The sequence below is a fragment of the Heterodontus francisci genome, chromosome 1 (genome assembly GCF_036365525.1).
Source record: "Heterodontus francisci isolate sHetFra1 chromosome 1, sHetFra1.hap1, whole genome shotgun sequence".
Taxonomy (NCBI): domain Eukaryota; kingdom Metazoa; phylum Chordata; class Chondrichthyes; order Heterodontiformes; family Heterodontidae; genus Heterodontus; species Heterodontus francisci.
Genome location: NC_090371.1, coordinates 190,396,044 through 190,420,213, shown reverse-complemented (window position 1 = coordinate 190,420,213; position 24,170 = coordinate 190,396,044). Strand labels below are relative to the sequence as shown.

The 24,170-nt window shown below is 45.9% G+C and overlaps 1 protein-coding gene across 2 annotated transcripts in view; it reads left to right on the top strand.

Annotated features, from left to right (window-relative positions):
* Nucleotides 1–24,170, top strand: part of alpk1 (alpha-kinase 1) — a 204,748-nt gene that overhangs the window by 126,377 nt on the left and 54,201 nt on the right. The window contains exons 4-5 of one of the 2 annotated variants that reach the window (XM_068039800.1): nucleotides 920–1,118; nucleotides 23,144–23,203. In XM_068039800.1, the coding sequence (XP_067895901.1) occupies nucleotides 920–1,118; nucleotides 23,144–23,203 (259 nt within the window). The remainder of the gene's footprint in view (nucleotides 1–919; nucleotides 1,119–23,143; nucleotides 23,204–24,170) is intronic. The other variant, XM_068039809.1, reaches the window with a different exon arrangement.

Genomic DNA, 24,170 nt, shown 5'->3' with positions numbered 1-24,170 from the left:
CCCTTTGGTGGGAATATACCTCGACTGTAACTGAACCACATTTTTAAAGGCAGCCCATTGTTCCACTACAGTTTTGCCTGCCAGTCTTTGATTCCAGTTTACCTGGGACAGATCTGTTCTCAATCCACTGAAACTGTCCCTCCTCCAATTAAGTATTTTTACCTTAGATCACTCCTTGTCCTTTCCATAGCTAATCTAAACTTTATGATAACATGATCACGGTTCCCTAATTGATCCACTTGACCCACCTCATTCATCAGAACCAGATCCAGAAATGACTCCTTCCTTCAAAGCAAAAGACTGCAGTTGCTGGAAATCTGAAATAAAAACAGTAAGTGCAGGAAATGCTCAGCAGGTCAGGCAGCATCTTGGAGAGTGAAGCAGAGTTAACGTTTCAGGTCTGATGAAAGGTCCCATGGACTAGATCAGATCAGCTGTCCACTATACATCTTTCAATGGAAATGAAAATCAGGAGAGATGTATGTGGGGCGACTTGTCCAATATCGCTAGGGTTACACAATCGCCTAGAGTCAAAATTATCACGAATGTATTTATTGTTCTTTCTCTTGTGACAGCTAAATTTCAATTATCGAGAATTCATTTTGATCTGTTGGGGATGGAGTGGGGAGGGGAGGGGGGTGGATGGCATTCCACTAAGCATCTTACATATTGTTTTCCGTATAATACATGTGTTGTATTGTTAATCTTTTTTTTAATGTTGTGACAGGAACTCTTGTGCCTTAAAAGCTTTTTCTCAATAGCTGTTTGTTACTAATCAAGATAAGTCATCCCACTATTCAGATAAATCTGTAATTCATCACAAATGCAGCGGTGAAGGTGATTGGACTTCTTAATTTTTTATTTTCTACTTATCTGCACTGTAGATATTTTTTATTTAAAGCAAATTTTCTCTCAACAGGTCTTTCTGAAAGCCTCCGTCTTGGTTGGTGACTATGCTTCTGCAGCTGCCACAGTCTTTTTGATTGACAGGTTTCTATACTGGGTCGATGCATCCAGCAAACTTCTGCAGGTTGCCAAGTGCCTGCACAAGCGTCGCCTTGAAATACCAATCGCGCCACAGGTGGTTGTTCGCCAGGCCCGAGTCTCTGTAAATTCAGGTGACGTAACTCCTGTTGATCTTTCTCTGTTTCCGTGGCAAAACTCCAATTAACAAGTACTTGACTAATCAAGAGAACGTTTTGTTCTATTTGAGATGGGGAGGGAAGAGCGGGGGAGAGAATGTCATTCCACTGAGTATAGCGCTATCTTTTCAAACCCACTGCTGACCCTTTGAACAGACACAAAGGCCGTGAAAGAAAGAGATTTCGAGCCAAAAGGGTAGAGTGATTGTGAATGGGTGTGGAAAATACTAATTGGTGGCTTTGTTCCCTCATAAATGTACCCTGGCGATTTCAAACGAGAGATGTCTGAATTGCTATACTTCTGATCAAGAGTTTAATAAAACAGATTAGTATTCTGTCAGTTTTTCCCTATCTCTTTCATCAAATTTACTTTTTTCAGCAAGGCCATTTGACGATACAAACAATACAGCTGCTGGCTGATTGAAGTAACCCAGTACGTTTTATCACACTCCATAGTTACCTGAATTGCAGAAAATGCCTGCTGCTTTGTTGTCTCTATGCACTACTAAATTGCAAAGTGTACGGTATCATTACTGAATACGATTCTTCTGATTTTTAGATTCCCTTTGTTAGAACTAAAGCCAGGTAAACGGCTACTTAAATGCCACAATGAAAGGTGGTCGCTGAGGATCCGTTCAATTTGTATTATATTTACTGGGGGGAAAAAAGCATAGGAAATAAAGGGAGTAAAGATCATCAAAGTACTGCAGAAGAAATTGAAACAAAAATGGATAATAACAAATGGAATGCACAATGAATCATTCAAAACCATGTTGTTCTCATTTTTCAAAGCAGTAAGTTTTGGAGTTTTGTCACATTTGTTCAGTCCTATTACTAGAGTGAAGTCCTGTTGTGTGATGTTAGTATTTGAATGTACTGATAATCTAGTTTCTTTTTCCGCTATTTTAACACAGGTATTCATTCATTTTTTTTGTTCAAAAATCTGCACCTTTGCTTGTGACTTGGGGAGAATATAAGAAAGACTTGCATTTATATAGCATCTTTCATGACCAGAAGACATTCTAAAATGCTTTACAGTCAAAATACTTTTGAAGTATTATAAAATACTTTTCTAATGCAGGAAATGCAGCAACCAATTAGCGCACAGCAAAGTCCCACAAACAACCATGTGTTAATGTGTTGGTTGAGGGATAAATATTGTTTAGGACACTGGGAAGAGCCATGCTCTTCTTCAAAATAGAGCCATGGGATCTTTTACATCCACCTGAGAATTCGACGGAGCCTTGATTTAACGTCTCATCCGAAAGACTGCACAATGGACAGTGCAGCATTCCCATCAGTTCTAGATGGTAGAATCTTAACACCCAAAATGGTTGATTGGAGTTGGGTGAGATGTTGAAACTTAAAAAATTTCAAACCTGACCCCAACCCACCTCGAACACGCCCACTTGCAGATTTAATGGAGGTGGGATAGGGGGCAAGCAGCCAACCCGCTCCCACTAAATATTTTAATGAGGCTGGAAGCCTCTAACATGCTTTGCCGGTTTAACTGTGGACGGCTGGGTTTCCCAGGCCTCTAGAAATCCAGCAGTCGAATGAAGATGAGGACAACTTCGGGGAGAAGGTAAGTTCTTCCCCTCCTGACCCCCCAAGCTCCCCTCTCCATCAGAACCCTTCACCTGGGTTGGGAATTGGACCCCCAACTCCTGGAGTCAGGGATCAAACCTCCCCTGGGGTGGGGAATTGAACATCCCCTGGGAACGAACTCCCCCACACCTCCATTGGGGTCAGGGATTGGACCCTCCAACACTCCCACTAGCAGCAGCAGGTGATTCATCGGCAGCGACAGACTCCTCTAAAGTGTATCCCATCAATGTTCCTGTTAAGCTGTGCAGTTGCACAGGCACGCAGCAGCCTGGAAGGTACTGTGAAAGCCTTGTTCTCTGATAAATACTGTTTGTGTGAGGCACGCAAAAAAATTTAAAGGGACTGTGCACTGAAAAAACTGGCTGTGCATAACAACTAAATTTTAAGAGGAATATTTCTCACTATCCTGTAAATCAGGCGGACCTCTGGGCGGGGAACTAATCAAAACAAAACTCCACAGCATGCGGGGAAACCGGAACATCCGCCCCGCCGCCTTCACTGCCCACCCGCGTCAAGATTCAGCCCAAAATGTCAGTCTAGATTTTGTGCTCAAGTCTCTGAAGTGGGTTTGCTACCAGTGAACCACAACTGACACCAGCTTTTTAAAAACTTTTTATGGCTTAACCATTTGAGAGCTGCAACACTGTAGAAATAGGAAGTCACAGGGACCTTCTAGTAGCTTGGTACAGAGCAATGCTCATAAAAGGCTTGGGTACAGTTTTTAGGTCCATTCTCTCAGCCAGCGAATGGTACATGGCAAGACCAAAGAAACTGCACAGGGGCGCAGTGGTTAGCACCGCAGCCTCACAGCTCCAGCAACCCGGGTTCAATTCTGGGTACTGCCTGTGTGGAGTTTGCAAGTTCTCCCTGTGTCTGCGTGGGTTTCCTCCGGGTGCTCCGGTTTCCTCCCACAGCCAAAAGACTTGCAGGTTGATAGGTGAATTGGCCATTATAAATTGCCCCTAGTATAGGTAGGTGGTAGGGGAATATAGGGACAGGTGAGGATGTGGTAGGAATATGGGATCAGTGTAGGATTAGTATAAATGGGTGGTTAATGGTCGGCACAGACTTGGTGGGCCGAAGGGCCTGTTTCAGTGCTGTATCTCTAAATAAAATAAATATCAACAGTCATTTCACTTCAGTGCTTTGGGATGTTTCAATATATCAAGATACTATTATTAAAGAAAAAATTACTTGCATTTGTACAGCACCTTACATGACTTCAGGACATTTCAAGATGCTTTCCAGCCGATGAAGTACTTTTTGAAGTGTAGATTTTGTTGCAATGTACGAAACACGGCAGCCAGTGGGCTGAATTTAGTAAGCCAGTTGCAGGTCCCGGCGGCGGACCCGGAAGTGGTCGCCACTTGTTGCGTGTGCCATGATGATGTTGCGGCCAGCCCATTTGAATGCAGGAGGCATGGGGCCCAACCCATTGGAAGGCAGGAGCGGGCAGCGATACGCTGATGGCGTCATCAGTGGAGACGAAAGCAGGTCCTGGCGCCATAGTTAAAGCGCTGCCAGCCCTGCTTAAACTCCTGCTTAAACTCCTGCTTCACTGACTGACTTTGCTGCTACTTTGCCTTTGCTGATGCTGTACTGCTGACCTGCCCCTGCCTGGAGTCCCTCTGTTGCTGTGCTACTGACCTCCACCCCTCCCCCGCGCCCCCCCCCCCCCCACCCCGAGCCGCTCTGCTGCTGTGATGCCCTCGCCTGGAGTCCCTCTGCTGCTGTGCTGCTGACCTCCACCCCTCCCTCCGCGCCCCCTCTCCGAGTCCCTCTGCTGCTTTGATGCTGACCTCCACCCCTCCCCCATGGCCCCTCTCCGAGTCCCTCTGCTGCTGTGATGCCCTCGCCTGGAGTCCCTCTGCTGCTGTGATGCTGACCCCCACCCTCGCCTGGAGTCCCTCTGCTGCTGTGATGCTGACCCCCACCCTCGCCTGGAGTCCCTCTGCTGCTGTACTGCTGTGCTGTTGACAAAGCCCTTCAAAGGCCAGGTGCTCTCCGGAGGTCAGGCACACAACACCAGGTGGCCCCACAGTTCAGTGATGCCTCTCTGGAGATACTCCTCCAGGATGCAAGGGAAAGACGGAAGTCCTCTTTCCAAGTGATGGCAAGAAGAGATCCTCCCACCTGACCAAGCAAGCCTGAATGGAGATCACAGAGGAGGTCAGCAGCCTTGGGGTCACCAAACGCAACTGGGTCCAGTGCAGGAAGAGAGTCAATGACCTACTTTGTTCTGCAAAAGTGAATGCTCCATACCTCTCTCCTATTTGGGGCTTTCGTCTGACTACACAGGAGGCAGCACGACATGAGGAGGAAGTCACCATAAAGGCCTTGGCAAGGAGGGTAGGCATCACCACATCCTGGCAGATGTATGGATGCATCTCAGGGACAGACCACCTTCTTTCACAGTGTCTTTGAGAGCAGACATGGGGAGGAGCCATGTAGGAAACCCCATCAGGGGACGAGAGGCTGCCACCAGCAGAACTGTTCTCTTGCTCTTCCTGCAAATTTTACTATGTCCATATTTCCACTTGCAGGAGAAACACGTCCATAAAGCCAGGGAGACCTCACAGACTGGCAGAGGAATAGCTGATATCTGGCCACTTCCATGGCTGAGGAGGAGGCACTGGAGCTAGTGAGGACCCAGGGCGGCTGCTCAATCATGGATGGTGAGACGAGTGTCTCCGCACAAGAGAGTGAGGATTGTCTTAATTCAACACTCACCACACTTCTGGATCTACACATCATGCATGGTTTGCATGACCAGATCTGCACAGCCTAACCCACACATGTTTGTGTTCTGTCATGCAGGTCCGTGTCCGCAGTAGATTACAGCTGAAGGGGGGCAGTTGTCAAACTGTGAGGAGGGTCAGCAGTCAGAGGATTCTCCATCACATGACTCTCCTGCACCTTCCACCAGCGCAAATACTTTCACCTCGGTGGGCTTGCGCTCGGCTGTAGAATTCGAGTCACAAGTTGGTCAGAGCACCGCACAAGTGCCCGAGCAGCTGGCTAAGGCTGAGACAGCCGAGGCCTCTGACAGTCGAAGGACTGTGAGTGGTCAGATCCATGCTGAGCCCCAGGGTGATGACGAGCCTCTGGTGTTGACAGTACAGGACATGCTGGAGTTGCAGAGAGAGGTAAGGCAACATCTGGCGGAGATGGTACCATGTCTCAGACATGTGAGCGCATGGCTTCCTACGTCAAGAGGTTGGCGACCCTCGTGGAGATTCAGAACCCACGAATGCGTGCAGACCTGCACACCACCACCTTGACAATGAGCTCATGCAGCAGTGGCAAGGCGAGAGAAGAATGAGATGCCTGGAGTCTTCTCCAGCTCCTCGTCCTTCGCTGGTCAGCAGGGAAGTTCAAGCGAGCCTTGAAAGCGTGGAGCAGAGGCTGACCTCCACAGCTGAGGATTCTCCTCAGGGCACTCAAAATGTGGATGCCTGCTCCTCAGCCCCTCCCCCAGTGAGCCCAGCTCCAGTTGCCACGACCCCTGAGGAGAGTCCTGTACCTGTACAGAAAACCCATAGGCAACCAGGGTCCTCCAGGCCTCAGGCAGCCAGAGGACGGCTGCCAAAGTCATCACAGGCCAAGGAACAGCCTGATCAGCAGCCTGCCTCCAGCCCAGGTGCTATCACAGGTGTCACACCACATTGATGCACTCGTAAACATATTAAGAGAAGCAACTAGACACACTTGAGGTTTAACGGGGTTTGACATTTGCCATTTGTATTGTGTCATTAAGTTCTATTGTTAATACCGTTCACAATTGTTGAAAAATGTTTATCCCTTCATGCCGTAATTGTAAGGCTTGCTCCCTCATTGCGCTGATAGTGTAGGCACAGCCCTCTGATAAGCGTCACAGATGTGCCAGAGCACATGGTTAAACTGGGCGCTAGGCACAGAATCCAGATAGAAAGGAGGCGACAGACTGAATCCATTGAGGTGAGTCTTTATTGAGTTCACTTTGAGAGGCCATCCTGCTGGCTGGAAGCGGGTAAATATGAGATTGTCTCTTGTCTCCCTGGCCTGTTGCTCAGTGTGCCTGACCTCCAGTGCAAGGGGTTCAACATCCTGTGCTGGCTGCTCATCATCCTTCTCCACGTCCTCCTTGTCGGTTGAGAACTGGCTATCAATCATGTCCTCTTCATGTAAGGCTTCCCTCTCTGCAGTGCTAGATTGTTCAGAGCACAGAAGACCACCACAATACACGAGACCCTCACTGGGACGTACATCAGGGCTCCACCAGATCAATCGAAGCAGCAAAATCTCATCTTCAGCCGCCCAATGGCCTGCTCGATGGTTGCTTGGATAGAGCTGTGGTAAGTGTTGTATCTGCTGCAATGCAAGGGTTCCTCACAGCTGTGAGTATCTAGGTCTTCAATGGGTAGACCTTGTCCCCCAGAATCCATCCCTGAAGGCAAGCGGGGGCCCTGGACAGCTATGACACCTGGGATTGTCAAAGTATGTCGGCATTCTGGCTGCTTACCGGAAAGCGGGCATACACCTGCAGGAAACACTTTTGGTGGTCGCAGACCAGTTGAACATTGATGGAATGGATGCCCTTCCTTTTGATGAAGGCGGCCGACAAGTCTGTTGGAGCCTGGATGGCCATGTGCGTGCAATCTATCACACCTTGCACCCTGGGGAATCCAGCGATGGTCCCAAATCCACTGGCCCTCTCTGACTGTCAGGGTCAGTCCAGTACCGCACATAGTCGCCTGCCCTCTTGAACAAGGCATTGGTCACCTCCTTGATGCGGCAGTGGGCAGCTGCCTGGGAGACCCCACACGTGTCCCCAGTTGACCCTTGGAAAGAGCCAGATACGTGAAGGTTAAATGCCACTGATCTTCAGGGCTACTGGCATAGGGTGACCACTGAATCCCATAGGTCGCAACTCATCCTGCAGCTTGACGCATAACTCCCTGGAGAGCCACAGTCTTCATTGACACTGCCGCTCGGACATTTGGAGGTAGCTGAGTTGAGTCCAGCACAGGTGGGCCCTTTTTGGCATGGCTGGCTGCTGCTGCTCTCATCTTGGAGCTTTCCCTCCCTCTGTCGGAGGCACTGCATCATGCCATAGGGGTCCGCAAAGACAGGGTGTAAGAGACCCATGCCAGCTGATCAGTAGGACTCCAGAGCGCTGTTCTTGCAGAAACGACCTTGTCTTGGCATCTTTGCCTTTGCTATTCCCCGCGATTTAACGTGCTAATGGCTCTCAGTGTCCACCTTTGCTGAGAGCCAGCCCTGCACCCAGTAGTATGGCCATCCCACCCTCTCACCCGGTAGTATGGCCACCTGGTCCTCTTATCCGAGACCAGTCCCACCCAATACTGCCACCCATGCAGAGTTCACAGCCAAAAATGGCCTTCACTCCCCACCTTCCCATATCATGCTCATCCTGGCTGCCTTCCTGTTATGGCACTGAGGCCTTGCCTGGTGCCACCACCTTTGCACGGCCGGGGATCCGAAGGCATGTGACGCCCACCCGCTGTTCACTTAATTCCAAGCCCCCGCCCTTTGAATCGTGATCAATTGCATCCTAATGTATTACAACAACCTGGTCAACTATTCATATGGCAGTACTGTCACATCAGGGCAGTGATGACATCTTAGAGCTCTCTTGCCACTGACTAAACCCAGAATGACCGTCATGACGTCGGATTTCCAAGCGGGTTCGTCCATCACAATTCTCCAGCCCTCCATTCCCGCTCCAAACAGCCTCTCTAAATTCCGCCCAATTTGTGCAAAGCAAGTTTCCACAAACAGCAAAAGCTAAATGACCAGATAATCTGTTTTTGATCTGATCTAATGTAGGGTGAGGGATAAATATTGGCCAGGACACCGGGGAGAACATTCCTACTCTTCTTCAATATAATACTGTGGGATCTTTTGTGTCCTGCTGAGAGGGCAGACAAAGCCTCTGTTTAACATCTCATTCAAAAGACAGCACCTCTGACAATGCAGTATTCTTTCAGTACTGCACTGAAGTGTCAGCCTAAGTTATGTGTTCAGGTTTTAGGAGTGGGACTTGAACCCACATTTCTGTCTCGGAGTCAAGAGTACTATCACTGAGCCATGTCTGATGCCATTTATTATGATAAATGAAAAAAGCATTGAAAGAAAAAAATTTTCATGGCAAAAAGAAATTACTGAACAATCTACACCATGTAATGCATTTCATAATTCATTAAAATAAGCAAAAATGCTCCATGTTTAATCCCTGACTTGTGCTGAGTTAACTGAGTGAAGAAGGGCCAATGCCAGGGTTCTGTAGTCAGTCTCAATATCTCTGTGTTGGGGAGAAGGAAAAATCAACTGGAAATAGGCACCTGTTTCTATCTTTCTTGCAGTCTCTGCCATACTTTCGCTGTCCTCCTCCTCGTTCTTTGCTCTGTTTAATTAATGTCTTTCTCTGTCTTCAGTCCTGTCTCACCTTATCATTAAGCTGTTGCCTGTCTCTGACAGTCTGCTGCCCTTCCTCCCTCTCAGGCCCTTGCCCACTGACCCTCCTGTTCAATTGCAATTCAACTGAAAAAAAAAGAATATCTCATGGCATATCTACGGCCCATTTGTCACTTTTTTCTCTCAGCTATATGCATGTACTTTCAAGCAATCATTGTCATCTTTTAGCATCTTCCCAGTTTACATCTGAAATAGATAAATAAAGTCATTTATTGAACGTGAGCTCCTGCATATATGTATGTCAGGGCCATCATTAGTTATACTAATGTTTGTCAAAATTTTCACCTTTTCAATTTTCTTTTAATTCCAGGTTTCACCATAAATTCTCATAGGCTTTCAACTTCTGTTAACTAAAAATGCTAGTAAGTCTGCAAAATCATGTGTCTAACTTTTTCTTCACCTCTGATTATTTCTCTTCCTTCATTTCTGTTTCTAATGCTCTCCTGCCCTTCCTTCATTTGTTTCACTCTCACACCTTTCTGATCCATTAATTATGTTTCCGACACTGTCCCACACCTATCTTTCAATTTTGTTTCTCTCTCTACCTGCCTTCCACTTTGTGTGTTTTTTCCCTCTATCTTCTCCTTTACTTTCTTCTTTCTCCTTTTAGCCTCTCCTTTCATCGTTTTTTTAAATATCTCTCATCACCAGTGTCCTCGTGAATCATATCACTAGGGCTTTAAACTAAAAAAGGGGGTGGGGAGGTTGGGAGAGGGGTCAAGTGAAGGGAGATTTAGAAAGGGAAAAGTTGAGGCATTAGAGCAGTGAAACAGTTTGGGTAAAGACAAGTAGAGTGGGACAGGAATGGACAGAGAGATTAACGGTAATAGTGCATCAGGTCTATACAAAGAATAGCGGTGAAGGAAAAATATAGGCTCTTTATCTGCTTGCATGAAACATTCATAACAAGATAGATGAACTAGCGGCACAAATAGAGATAAATGCATTTGATATCATTGCCATTACGGAGACATGGTTGCAAAGGTGACCAAGGTTGGGAAATAAATATTCCTGGGTACACAACATTTTGAAAAGACATGCAGAACGGAAAAGGAGGAGGAGTAGCCCTGATGATAAAAGATGGCAGAAGGACAGTTGTGAGAAAGAATCTTGGCTCAAAAGATCAGGGAGTAGAATCAGTATGGGTGGGATATCAAGAAAAAAAGAAAGACTTGCATTTATTTAGCGCCTTTCATGACCAGATGTCTCAAACTGATTTACAGCCAGTGGAGTACTTTCTGAAGTGCAAATGTTGGTGGGGATAGTTCATAGGCCCCCTTATGTAAATATACCATTGGAAAGAGCATTAAGCAAGAAATAATTGGAGCTTGTAACAAAGGCAATGTAATAATCATAGGGGACTTTAATCTTCATATTACCTGGACAAATCAAATTCGCATTGGTTGTCTACAAAATGAGTTTATAGAATGCTTTCATGTTTCAGCTTCCTGAAACAATATGTTGTGGAACAAATTAGGGACAAAGATATTTTATATCTAGTATTGTGTAATGAGGCAGGGTAAATTAGTAATCTCATCTGTGAAAAAGTGATCACAATACAATTGAATTCCATATTAAGTTTCAGAGCAACATACTCGACTCCAAAAACTCAATGAGAAAGATCCATCCATGGCTTACTAGGAAGGTTTAAGGACAGTATTAGTTTAAAAGAAGAGGCTTATAATGTTGTGAAGGCTGAGGAGAGGGAGAGGTTTAGAAACCAGCAAATGGCGACCAAAAAAGGGGGAAAAAATTAAATGAGAGTAATTTATGCTATGCTATGGTAGCATATTGGTAATGTTACTGGACTAGTAATCAAGAGGCCCAGACTAATGCTCCAGAGACATAAGTTCAAATCCCACCAGAGCAGCTGGTGGAATTTAAATTCAATTAATTTATCAAATCTGAAGGGGTAAAGCTGGTCTCAGTAATAGTGATCGTGAAACTACCAGATTGTCATAAAAACCCATCTGGTTCACTAATGTCCTTCTAGGGTGGAAATCTGCCATTCTTACCTGGTTTGGCCTACATATGACTCCAGACCCACAGAATTGTGGTTGACTCTTACCGACCCTCTGAAATGGCTTAGCAAGCTACTCAGTTGTATCAAACCACTACAGAAATGTCAAAAATGAATAAAACCAGATAGACCACACGCCATCAACCTAGGCACTGGAAGCAACAAAGGCATACCCAGCCGAGTCGAGCCTGCAACTCCTCCTCGCTAATATCTGGGTACTTGTGCCAAAATTGGACAAGCTATCCCACAGACTAGTTAAGCAACAGCTTGACATAGTCATACTCAGTGAACCATACCTTACAGCCAGTGTCCCAGACTCCTCCATCACCATCCCTGGATATGTCCTGTCCCACCAGCAGGACAGACCCACCAGAGGTGGCAGCACAGTGGTACATAGTTGGGAGGGAGTGGCCCTGAGAGTCCTCAACATTGACTCTGGACCCTATGGAGTCTCATTCCATCAGGTCAAGCATAGGCAAGGAAACTTTCTGCTGATTATCACCAACTGCCCTCCTTCAGCTAATGAATCAATGCTCCTCCATTTGAGAACCACTTGGAAGAAGCACAGAGGGTAGCAAGGGCAACAACTGTACTCTGGTTGTGGGATCAATGTTCATCACCAAAAGTGGCTTGGAAGCACCACTACTGACCAAGCTAGCCAAGTCCTGGAGGACATATCTGCCGGACTGGGCCCGTGGCAGGTGGTGAAAGCGCCAACAAGAGGGAAAGCAAACTTGACCTCGCCTTCACCAATCTACCTGTCACAGATGCATTTGTCTATGGCATTATTGGTAGGAGTGACTACCACACAATCTTAGTGGAAGCGAAGGCCCATCTTCACATTGAGGATACCATCCATTTGTTGTGTGGCATTCCTACCATGCTAAATGGTATAGATTCAGAACAGGTCTAGCAGCTCAAAAGTGGATATCCATGAGGCACTATGGGCCATCAGCAGCAGCAGAATTATATTCAACCATAATCTGTAACCTCATGGCCCAGCATATCCCTTACTCTACCATTACTATCAAGCTGGGGGACCAACTCTGGCTCGGGACATCTGGTCAGGGCTGACGAGGAACTTGCAGTGGGAGGCAGACGATCCAGTGGCCGTGGTCCATGTAGATACCAACGACATAGATAAGACTAGGAAAGCGGTTCTGCAAATGGAGTATTAGGAGCTAGGCACTAAATTAAAAAGCAGAACCTCAAAGGTGTTATGACCTAGGTGGGAGAAGTGCACTGTCTTTTCTAGTTCCACTTTTCCACAGGTCACAACATATATTTAAATATTTACCCAGTTACCGATATGGTCAATCATAGACTCTACTCTTTATCCCAGAATAAACTACACCAACCAGGTTTCTTTAATAAACAACAAAATTAACAGTTTATTCTAAAACAAGACTTAACCAGTACCAAAGCAAAGCATTAACACATAGATTGAAATATAAAAGTTCCCTTTTTACTTTAGCCCCTCACGCACACATACATATACACTGGTTAACCGAAAAATAGAGATTTTTCTTTAGAGCTCTGTTACAAAAAAAAGGCAAAAAAGAATACGTTGAGCAAATACTTAAGTGATCCCACAACCAATGGATCAGATCAAAGCTCTGTAATCCTGCCATATCCAGTTGTGAATGGTGGTGGACAATTAAACAGTGAACCAGAAGAGGCGGAGGCTCCACAAACTTCAATGATGGAGGAGCCCATCCACTTCAATGTCTTTTTCCCACACTATCCCCATATCCCTTTATGTCATTTGTATTTAGAAATCTGTCAATCTCTACTTTAAACATACTCAATGATTGAGCTTCCACAGCCCTCTGGGGTAGAGAATTCCAAAGATTCACAACCCTCTGGGTAAAGAAATCTCTCCTCATCTCTGTCCTAAATGGTTTCCCCCTTATTTTGAAGTTGTGTCCCCTGGTTCTAGACTCCCCAACCAGGGGAAACATCTTAACTGCATCTACCCTGTCTATCCCTTTAAGTATTTTGTAGTTTCAATGAGATCACCTTTCATTCTTCAAAACTCTAGAGAATACAGGCCCAGTTTCCCCAATCTCTCTTCATAGGACAGTGCCGCCATCCCGGGAACAAGTCTGGTGAACCTTCATTGTACTCCCTCTATGGCAATAATATCCATCCTAAGGTAAGAGGACCAAAACTGCACAAAGTACTCCAAGTGCGGTCTAACCAAGGTTCTATACAATTGAAGCAAGTACAGCTACAACACTGACATCTACCCAACAATGTGGAAAATTTCCTAGGTATGTCCTGTCCACAAGAAGCAGGACAAATCCAATCCAGCCAATTACCGCCCCATCAGTCCACTCTCAATCATCAGCAAAGTGATGGAAGATATTATTAACAGTATTATCAAGCGGCACTTACTTGGGAATAACCTGCTCAGTTTGGGTTCTGCCAGGGGCCACTTGACTTCAGACATTAAACCTTGGTCCAAACATAGACAAAAGAGCTAAATTCCAGAGGTGAGGTGAGAGTGACTGCCCTTGACATAAAGGCGGCATTTGACCAAGTGTGGCATCAAGGAGCCCCACCAAAATGGAAGTCAATCGGAATCGGGGGGGAAATCTGTCTATTGGCTGCATACCTAGCACAAAGGAAGATAGTTGTGGTTCTTGGAGGCCAATCATTTCAGCCTCAGAAAATTGCTACAGGACATTGTGAGGGTTGTATCCTAGGCCCAACCATCTTCAGCTCCTTCATCAATGACCTTCCCTCCATCATAAGATCGCATGTGGCAATGTTCACTGCATTCAATACCATTCAAGACTCCTCAGATACTGAAGCAATCCATGCCCCGCATGCAGCAACACCTGGATAACGTTCAGGCTTAGGCTGATAACTGGCAAATAACATTCACGCCAAACAAGTGCCAAGCAATGGCCATCTCCAACAAGACAGAATCTAACCATCTCTCCTTAACATTCAACAGCACCATCATTGTTAAATCCCCCACCATCAACATCCTGTGGGTGACATTGACCAGAAACCTAACTGAACCAGCCGTATAAATACCTGTGGCTAAAGAGCAGGTCAGAGCTTGGGAATTCTGCAGCAAGTAACTCACCTCCTGACTCCCCAAAAGCCTGTCCACCATCTATAAGGCACAAATGAGCAGTGTGATGGAATACTCTCCACTTGCCTGGATGGGTGCAGCTCCAACAACACTGAGGAAGCTCAACACCATCCAGGACAAAGCAGCCCACTTGATCGGCACCCCATCCACCACCTTAAACATTCACTCCCTCCACCAATGGCACAGCGGTGGTATTGTGTGCCATTAACAAGATGCACTGCAGCAAGTGGTGGCACAGTGGTTAGCACCACAGCCTCACAGCTCCAGCGACCCGGGTTCAATTCTGGGTACTGCCGGTGTGGAGTTTGCAAGTTCTCCCTGTGTCTGCGTGGGTTTCCTCCGGGTGCTCCGGTTTCCTCCCACATGCCAAAGACTTGCAGGTTGATAGGTTAATTGGCCATTATAAATTGCCCCTAGTATAGGTAGGTGGTAGGGAAACATAGGGACAGGTGGGGATGTGGTAGGAATATGGGATTAGTATAAATGGGTGGTTGATGGTCAGCACAGACTTGGTGGGCCAAAGGGCCTGTTTCAGTGCTGTATCTCTAAACTAAACTAAGTCACCAAGCCTCCTTTGACAGCATCTTCCAAACCCGCGACCACTACCACCTAGAAGGATAAGGGCAGCAGATGTATAGAAACACTATCACCTGCAAGTTTCCCTCCAAGCCACACATCATGCTGACATGGAACGATATCGCTGTTCCTTCACTATTGCTGGGTCAAAAATCTGGAACTCCCTTCCTAACAGCACTGTGGGTATACCTACACGACATGGACTGCAACAGTTCAAGAAGGTGGCTCACCCCCACCTTCTCCAGGGCAAAGCAGGATGGGCAACAAATGCTGGCCTTACCAGCAATGCTCAGATCCCATGAAAGAATAAGAAAAAAACTAGCCAGGAATTATAAAAGTGGATTGTAAGAGCTTTTAGAAGTATATAAAATGGAGGAGAGTAGCTAAACTAAACATTGGTCCCTTAGAGGGAGCGACAGGAGAAACTATTATGGGAAATGACAAAAGGGCAGAGTGGTTGAACAAATATTTTATCTCTATCTTCATGATAGAAGACACAAATTACATACCAAGGGGCTAATAACAGTGAGGAATTTAAAGTAATTAATGTCAGCAGAGAAAAATTGTTAGAGAAAATTAAGGGACTATAAGCCAACAAACCCTCAGTACCTGCTGGCCTACATCATAGGGCACAAAGAGGTAGCTGCAGAGATAGTAGATGCACTGTTGTGATTTTCCAAAATTCCCTAGATTCTGAAATGGTCCCAGCAGATAGGAAGTTAGCAAATGTAACACAGCTAAGCAAGAAACAAGGGAAAGAGAAAACATGGAACTACAGGCCAGTCAGCCTGACATCAATTGTTGGGAAAATGCTGGAATCTATTATTAAGGAGGTCTTAACAATGCACTTAGAAAACCATAGTATGATCAGACAGAGTCAACATGGTTTTACAGAAAGGAAATTTTGTTTGACAAATTTATTAGAGCTCTTTGAGCATGTAACTAGTAGGGTAGATAAAGTGGAGCTGGTAGATGTAATATATTCGGACTTCCAAAAGTCATTGGATAAAGGGCTCATGGAGTTGGGGGTAATATATTAGCATGGATGGAGGATTGGTTAATGGACAGGAAGCAGAGAATAGGAATAAACAGGTCAATTTCAGGTTGTCAGGCTGTAACTAGTGGAGTGCCGCAAGGATCAGCGCTGGGGCCTCAGTTATTTATAATCTATATCTCTGAATCACATGGTTCCAGGTTCAAGTTCCACTCCAGGGCTTGATCACAAAAATCAAGGCTGACACCCCAGTGCAGTACTGAGGGGTTGCTGCACAGTCAGAGGTGCTGTGTTTCAGATGAGACGTTAAACCGAGGCACCGTCTGCCTTCTCAGGTGGATGTAAAAGATCCCCTGGCACAATTTCGAAGAAGAGCAGAGGAGTTATTTGTAGTGTCCTGGTCAATATTTATCCCTCAATCAACATTACAAAAACAGATTAACTGATCATTATCACATTGCTATTTGTGGGTGTTTGTTGTGTGCAAATTGGCTGCTGCGTTTCCTACATTATAATAGTGACTACACTTCAAAAGTACTTCATTGACTGTAAAGTACTTTGAGATATCCGGTGGTTGTGAATAAATGTAAGTCTTTCTTTTCTTTAGACAAAGACACCGAGAGCAATATGGCCATATTTGTTGACTGTACAGAGCTAGTTGGGAATGTAAACTGTGAGGAGGACACAAAGAGGCTGCAAAGAGATATAAACAGAGTGGGCAACAAAGTGATATATGGAGTATAATGTAGAGAAGTGTCAGGCTATTCACTTTGATAATAAGAATAGAAAAGCATAATTTTTTTTAAAGTGTGAAACTTTTAAATGATAATGTTCAGAGAGACTTGGGTGTCATTGTAGAAGGAATACAGAAAGTTACTTGCAGGTAGGTACGGCAAGCAATTAGGAAGGCAAAAGGCATGTTGGCCTTTATTGCAAGGGGACTGGAGTATAAGAACAAGAGCATTGGTGAGACCACACCCGGATTACAGTGTGCAGTTTTGGTACCCATATTTAAGGAAGGATATACTTGCCTTGGAGGTGGTACAGCGAAGGTTCACTAGATTAGTTTCTGGTATAGAGGGTTGTCCTATGATGAGAGGCTGAGTAAATTGAGCTGATACTCTCTGGAGTTTAGAAGAATGAGAGGTGATCTCTTTGAAACATACAAGATTCTGAAGGGGCTTGATGGAGTAGACACTGACAGGTTGTTTCCCCTGGCTGGGGCATCTAAAACATGGGGCACAGCCTCAGAATAAGAGGTTGATTATTCAGTACTGAAATGAGGAGAAATTTCTTCACTCAGAGTGTCGAGAATTTTTGGAATTCTCTACCCCAGAGGGTTGTGGATGCTCCATCATTAAGTATATTCAAGGCTGGGGCACAATAGATTTTTGATCTCTCAGGGTGTTACGGCCAGGTGAGGAGGAGTCACAAGGCTCCCCTCTTGTCCTTCCTCTTATTTGACCGCAAGAGGATTTATTCCTTTTCAAACAGTAGATGTGCTTACCACTTCAGTGAGTGTTTTATCTTTTACCCTTTGTTGGGATCTTAAAAGAACCAATCGGATAGCTTTCTTGACTTTAAACAAGAGGTGAGTTTATTATACTTAAAAATCTAAACCTGATCTAAACAAAATAATAAAACTACACTACACTTTCACGTGCGCGCACACACACAAATACACGAGAATCACACGCACACAAATAGATTACAGAGAGCAATGAGGAATAGATTTGTGTTGGATTAGAGTCCAGAACAAATAAAAATAATACACAGTCTATGGTCTGGTAGCTTTAGTTGTCTTCCTGTTGAATTCATGGTCCTGAAGTTTTGCATTGATGGTTGTTTTCGGAGACAGTTGAGCAGAGGGCTTCCTTCTCGGTGTCTTTGTCTTGTATCTAGCAGCCGGCAGCGAGGCTTCGCACGCCTCACCAGGTTTTCTGGAGAGAGAGAGAGAGAGACCTTCTGGCTTCTGCACAGATTGAGTTTCTGGCTTGTCTGCTTGTCCAAGGGAAACTCCCTGCTTTCACAGAGATGGACAGATGGTCACATGACTGTCACAGTATATTCTCTGGTACCTTCCCAAGTGATTCAAGTTTAGGAATTTCTATCTCTTAAGCCTCATGGTGCCAATGTTTTCCCTGGAGGGGTTTACCCTTTCAATGTTAATGTCCCAGGATTTCTTGTTAATGAAAGCAATCTCAGATAGTTCAATCAATAGGACAAACCATTGTTTGGGTACAGCCTAATCAGACATGTGTCTCCACTTTTGATGCCTTGGAATGTGCAAGGTTTCAAATGTAAATGGTGGCGGCCATTTTTAGCTGTGGCAAAGTCTCTGTCAAAGTTGTCCGTAATATTCCAGTTTCCCTTTTTTTGACGTTTAATGTAGGTTTCCAACTGATGAATTAAAATTCTTCATTTGGCATAGAATGTTGTCTTGACACAGGGATTCACAGGATATGGAGAGCGGGCAGGAAAGTGGAGTTAAGACAGAAGATCTGCTATGATCATCTTGAATGGTGCAGCAGGCTCGAGGGGCCTTATGGTCTACTCCTGCTCCTACTTATATTCTCTCTCCCCTGCTTTCTTCCTCTTCGCTCTGTTTCTATGCTCCTTTCCCCCTCTTTCAGCTTACACTTTTACACCAAGGAATTGAATCCTGTGCATTTTGCTAATTTATTTTGGACATCAGGGAGTAGTTAACTGGATAGGAAGAAATCGTGCAGTATTAGGTGAGAAGATGTGTCAAGATTACAGGATGTGCACAGGCCAAGCAGTGGGCTCTGCTGTCTGTAGACAAATGAGAAAATTGTTGGAGCCAGTTTGCATTTTCTGTGAATTTTTAATGTGTTTGTCCTAAGTTAGTATAGTGGGGTTTGTGAAACGCTGTCACAGTGGCTGCATTTTGAAGAACTTATTTTACTGAAATTTGGTTGGTCAGAATTTTGTTCAGCTGTAAAATGAATGCTTAGATTATTTTTGGTGGATGTGATGGAGAGAATGTTTTTTGTAATACGATAATTGTTGTACAACCAGAATAGAAAATAACCAATTAGAAAGGCGAAAAACATAAAGGGGAAATTATAATTAGAGGCATAAAGAGGCAAAATCGACAGAAAGGATCATACACCTGTAGGAGAGCGGCTTTTATCCATTAATTTAAAATCAGAAAATCAGGCAAGCTCTGTTGCCAACGCGCAATCTGTCATGATATGGTAACGCCCTGAATGGTGGTGAACGAGATAATATAGTAGTTTAAAGAGACCTTGGTTGGAATTTTACGCCCCCCTGCAGTAGCGGGCTGGAGGCAGGTGGTACTGTTCCCACCCCTGGCCAACTAAGGCCCTTAAGTGGCCAATTAATTGCCACTTAAGGGCCTCCTCCCACCACCACTGTTGGTATATTACCAGCGGCGGGCGAGCGCTTCAGTAGCTTAGAAGGCCACCCAGTAAAACCTGGCAACCTCTTTGCGGGCTGCGGGGGGGCCCCTCCCGATTGGGCACCCTGTGCCTGACGGAGGGTTCCCCCCCCCCCCTCCCCATGGCCCTATGGACTCTGACTCAACCAATCTACCTTTCTGCACTCTGTAAGCTATTTGTGTTTGTATATGTGAGTGACAGTTGACACATTGTTTTTTTTTTATTAGTTTGGATTAGGTACAATAAAGTTAACCTCTTTCTTTGTTAACTCAAGAAAACCTGTTCGATTGGTTCTTGTTATGATCATAGCAAGTAAGTAATCAAACACCTACTGAATTGGCCAGTACATCCACTTTAAGAAAGAATTAAACCTGTTTTTTTTTCCTGTTGTGATCAAACAAGGAGAGGAAAAAGAGGGAAGCCCTTCGACCCCTCCTCACTTGACTGTAATACCTCCTGCACAAAAGCAGTAACACTGTCCATCATCAAGGATGAAGGAAGATCTGGTGTTACTGTCAGAGGAGCCGAGGAACTGCTGCCTACACCAGGAGCACCCTGAGAGAAGCCCCCAGCTGCGGGGGGCAGCCGCTCCTCCTCCCTTGCAAGGCTAACTTGTACCTCCCTGATGACTGGAGAGGGTAGAGAACCTGGTGGTGACTCCAGGTGCTTCGTCTCCCTCTCCCCTTGCCACTGCTTCCGTAAGCTCATGGTCAAGATGAGTGTATGCAGACACTGAGTGCGCTTCTGGATATGGCTCTCCATCAGAGCCACCAATCTCTCAATGAAAGACACCACTCGTGCACCAGTCAGAGACCGTGCAGCACTCAAGGTCTGGATAGACTCCTCCATCATCCGTGCTTGAACACACATAGCCTCTGGCATCTCTACCAGATGTTGCCTGACCTCGCGCTGCAGCTGCAGCATTTCCCATGATGCTGGCGGCACCAGAAGCATATCATCAGCCTAGGGCTCAGCGTGGGCTTGGCCTCCCAGGGTCCTCCAACTGTCTGAGGCCTGGGCTGTCACAGCCTCCATCAGCTGCTCGAGCACATTCATGCTGTGTCCACCATCAGGCTCAGCACATGGAGATTTGGCAGTCCACTGCTGGTCTTGTCCCGCTCTCTGCGATTGTGTGTTATCTTCTCCTGCAGACACAAAGATAAATGTTGTTGATCTTCCAATGGGGACAAGATATATGATGGTGGTTGTCCAGCGGCACACGGGTGGGGGGGGGAGGATTTCTGTGGTTGGGGGGCTCTGCAATTGGGATTAGATTCTCGGGGGCCCTGCAATGGGGATCGGGGTCATGGGGAATCTGCAAGGGGGGATCGGGGTCTTGGGGGGGTTCTGTAAGGGGGGTGCCCAGTTCTCGGGGGCTCTGCAAGGGGTGGGGGGGTCTTGGGTTTGGGTGGTTCTATCTGCTGAGCGATCTGTTGGGTGAGATATATGGTTGCCCAAGGGCTAAGAGGCAGCAGCACCTGTCCATGAAGCTCCACAAGGAGAGCAGCAATGGACAGCCATGCCAAGAAGGGTCCACCGGCGCCAGAGAGTGTACCGGACTCGAATCAAATGTCCAAATGTCCGAGCGGCATTGTCAGTAAAGACTACACCTCTCCAGGGAGGATGTCTGCAACTTATGCACCTTGCTGCAGGATGAGTTGCGACCAATGGGATTTGGGGGTCACCCTGTGCCGCGGCCCTGATGATCACAGTGGCACTCAACATTATATGTGTCTGGATCATTCCAGGGAACCACCGGGGATATGTGTGGAGTTTCCCAGCAGCATCCCACCGCTGCATCAAGGAGGTGACGAATGCCCTGTTCAAGCGGGCCAGTGACTATGTGTGCTACCAGACCGCCCCTGACAGTCAGGCAGAGATGGTCATCGGATTCAGGGCCATTGCTGGATTTCGCCGGGTGAAAGGTGTGATAGATTGCTTGCCTGTGGCCATCAAGGCTCCATCGGACCAGCCAGCCGCCTTCATCAACAGGAAGGGCTTCCATTCAATCAACGTTCAACTGGTCAACAACCACTGAAAGCATTTCCTGCAGGTGTGTGCCCACTTCCCGGGAAGCAGCCACAACTTCCCATGTGCCACAGTTCTTATGGCCCCCCCGCTTGCCTTCAGGGGTGGATTCTTGGGGAAAAGGGCTACCCATTGGAGACTTGGCATCTTACACCTGTGAGGAATCCTCACAATGCAGTGGAGGAGAGGTGCAGCAACTGCCACGGCTTCACCATTGGGCTGCTGAAGATGAGATTCTGCTGCCTTGATCGATCCAGCGGATCCCTGCAATATGCCCCAGCGAGGGTCTCATGTATCATGGTGGCCTTCTTTTGTCTTGCAAGAGGAAAGATGGAGATAGTCAAACTTCGCAGAGTAATTTCCATGACAGTTCTGCTGCTATCAGCCCCTCGTCCCCTACTGGGGTATCGCATATAGCTCATGCTGCCGTCCACTCTCAGGGGAGTTAAGTGGGGTGAACTGTGACAAAAGGCGGCCCGTGGCCAGGATGCAGCCCTGCATCTGTCAGGTTGAGGTGATGCCTTACTCACCCTCCCCACCCCGCACTATTGCCCTGGTAGTCCCACCCTCCCCATGTCCCATTTCCTCCGGCGTAGCAACTTACAATCAGTAATGAAGAGAGGGTTATTGAGTACTCACCTTGAGCCTCTTGCGGCACTCTACCCATGTTTGGAGGGTGACCCCACGGCTGCTGACCTCCTCAGCTGTCTCCACCCAGGCTTGCTTGGTCAGGCGGGTGGATCTCTTGCTGTCAATGGGGAAGAGAACCTCCAGCCTTTCCTTTGCAGCCTGGAGGACAATCTGGAGGGAGTGTCACTAAACCATGGGTTACACTATGTCATGGCTCAGCCAGCCTCTGGGATCCACCTCAGGTGGTTGGGGGTCTAGGAGTCACTTCTACCGGTTTTGGCAGGGAACAGGAAACAGCAATTGATTCTAAGGCAGCAATGAAAGCAGGAATGGCAGGGCTTAAATATGGCACCAGCACCTGCTCCAGAGTCATCTGATGTCATAGTTGACATCTCGCCTCCCGCCCCGCCATGTTATTGGGGGGGCCCTGCAACTCCACTGTGCAAAATGGCTGTCTGCCATGTGATTGCAATGGTACAGCTGTCCACATGACAAACGGGAACAGCACCCATTTCTGGGCCCGCTGCTAGACCTAGCTCACTAAATTCAGCACTCTGTGCAAAAGTCAGTCAACAGATAAAATAACTTCCAAGTAGCAAAATGGAGGCAAAAACCTAAACACCATTTAAAAGATATTTCCATGATGGTCAGATTGCAGGTTTTCAATGTGGTTGAGGTGAAATGTCTGAAAAACCAACATTATTTTGTCATTTTTGATGTAGCCAGGAAACAGAAAAAATGTTATTCTGAAGATTCAAAAGATAGGGATAGAAATTCATCTCAGGTGATGGTGTAAAATGGGCAGTATTGTATTAGCTGCCCCTTATACGCAATACTTGACATTCAGTTCCATTGCAGTCAATGGAATTAACTATCAGTTGCTGCATATAACAGGTGGCTGAATCGATGTCACCCATTTTGCATTACCGCCCAAAACAAATTTCTAGCCCATAGAGTCCTCATTAGTAACTTTTCAACACAGGGAAGCCAGCACACCTTATACAAACCTGTACAAAGTCATTATGTCCCTTTCCTCACCACGATCACTGAAATACTGTCATCTAAAAGGATAATTGTGCCATAATATTTCTTTGTTAATTCTTCTTAAATTAAGTTTCATTCCTATTTTAATGTTCACAGGCAAACTTCTGAAAGCTGAATACATCCTGAGTAGCCTCATCAATAACAGTGGGGCAACAGGTTAGTGATTACTTCAGTAAAAATTACTTTTTTATATGTATGTTTTATATAGATATACATGAAAAATTGTGTTTCCATTTTATTTTTGTCTTTGGGAGTATTTAGTAATCCTTCAAGGTAATTTTGACTTGCTACTTCAATGAGCCTATCAGTTTTCTACTGGGTTTATCTGAAGATATCTGCTGGACCTAGTAATGGGAAGTGAACCAGAGGAGATCAGAGAAGTAAGCATAAGGGAGCATCTAAGCAATAGCGATCACAACATAATGAGGTTAAGATAATTATTATGAGAGACATAACTGTAGTAAAATAGAAAAAACATTGACAGTATATATATAGGACAGCAAGATTAGCATTTCAGTCACTAGGGCGGCACACTTTCCATGGATGGTTCTTCCAACTGCCCCATGTCTATGCTCTTAACCCTGCTTGATTTCCTACATTGGTGAGCCAACCTTAAGAGGTAGCTTAGCTCCAGGTGAAAATGTTCCCTCGTGTGTGTGTGTTTATTTATCTGTAAGCTTCTTTCATTATTTATGGTCCTACTGATAGTTTATTTTTTATTTTGATGCTTGTGATATATAATGGCTATGATTTATATACAGAGGTGCTTTTCTTGGGTTTAGCATCCAAATAGCACCTGAAAAATAGCTGCTAATTCCCTGCCCTCACCACCCCTCCCTCCCAACTTCCATTGTGTGGCTGGAAAACACTGCAGTTAAATTTTCCCGTATGACTTTTCAGGTGGCTATATCTGACCACACCTAGAATCATAGAATGATACAATGGTACAGCATAGCAGAAGGCCATTCAACCCATTGTGCATGTGCTAGCTCTTTGGTAGAGTTGTTCAGTTAAACCCACTCCCTTGCACTTTTCCCATAGCCCTACAATTATTTTCCCCTCAAATATTTATCTAATTCTCTTTTGAATGTTTCTATCACCCTTTTGGGCAGTGCATTCCTGA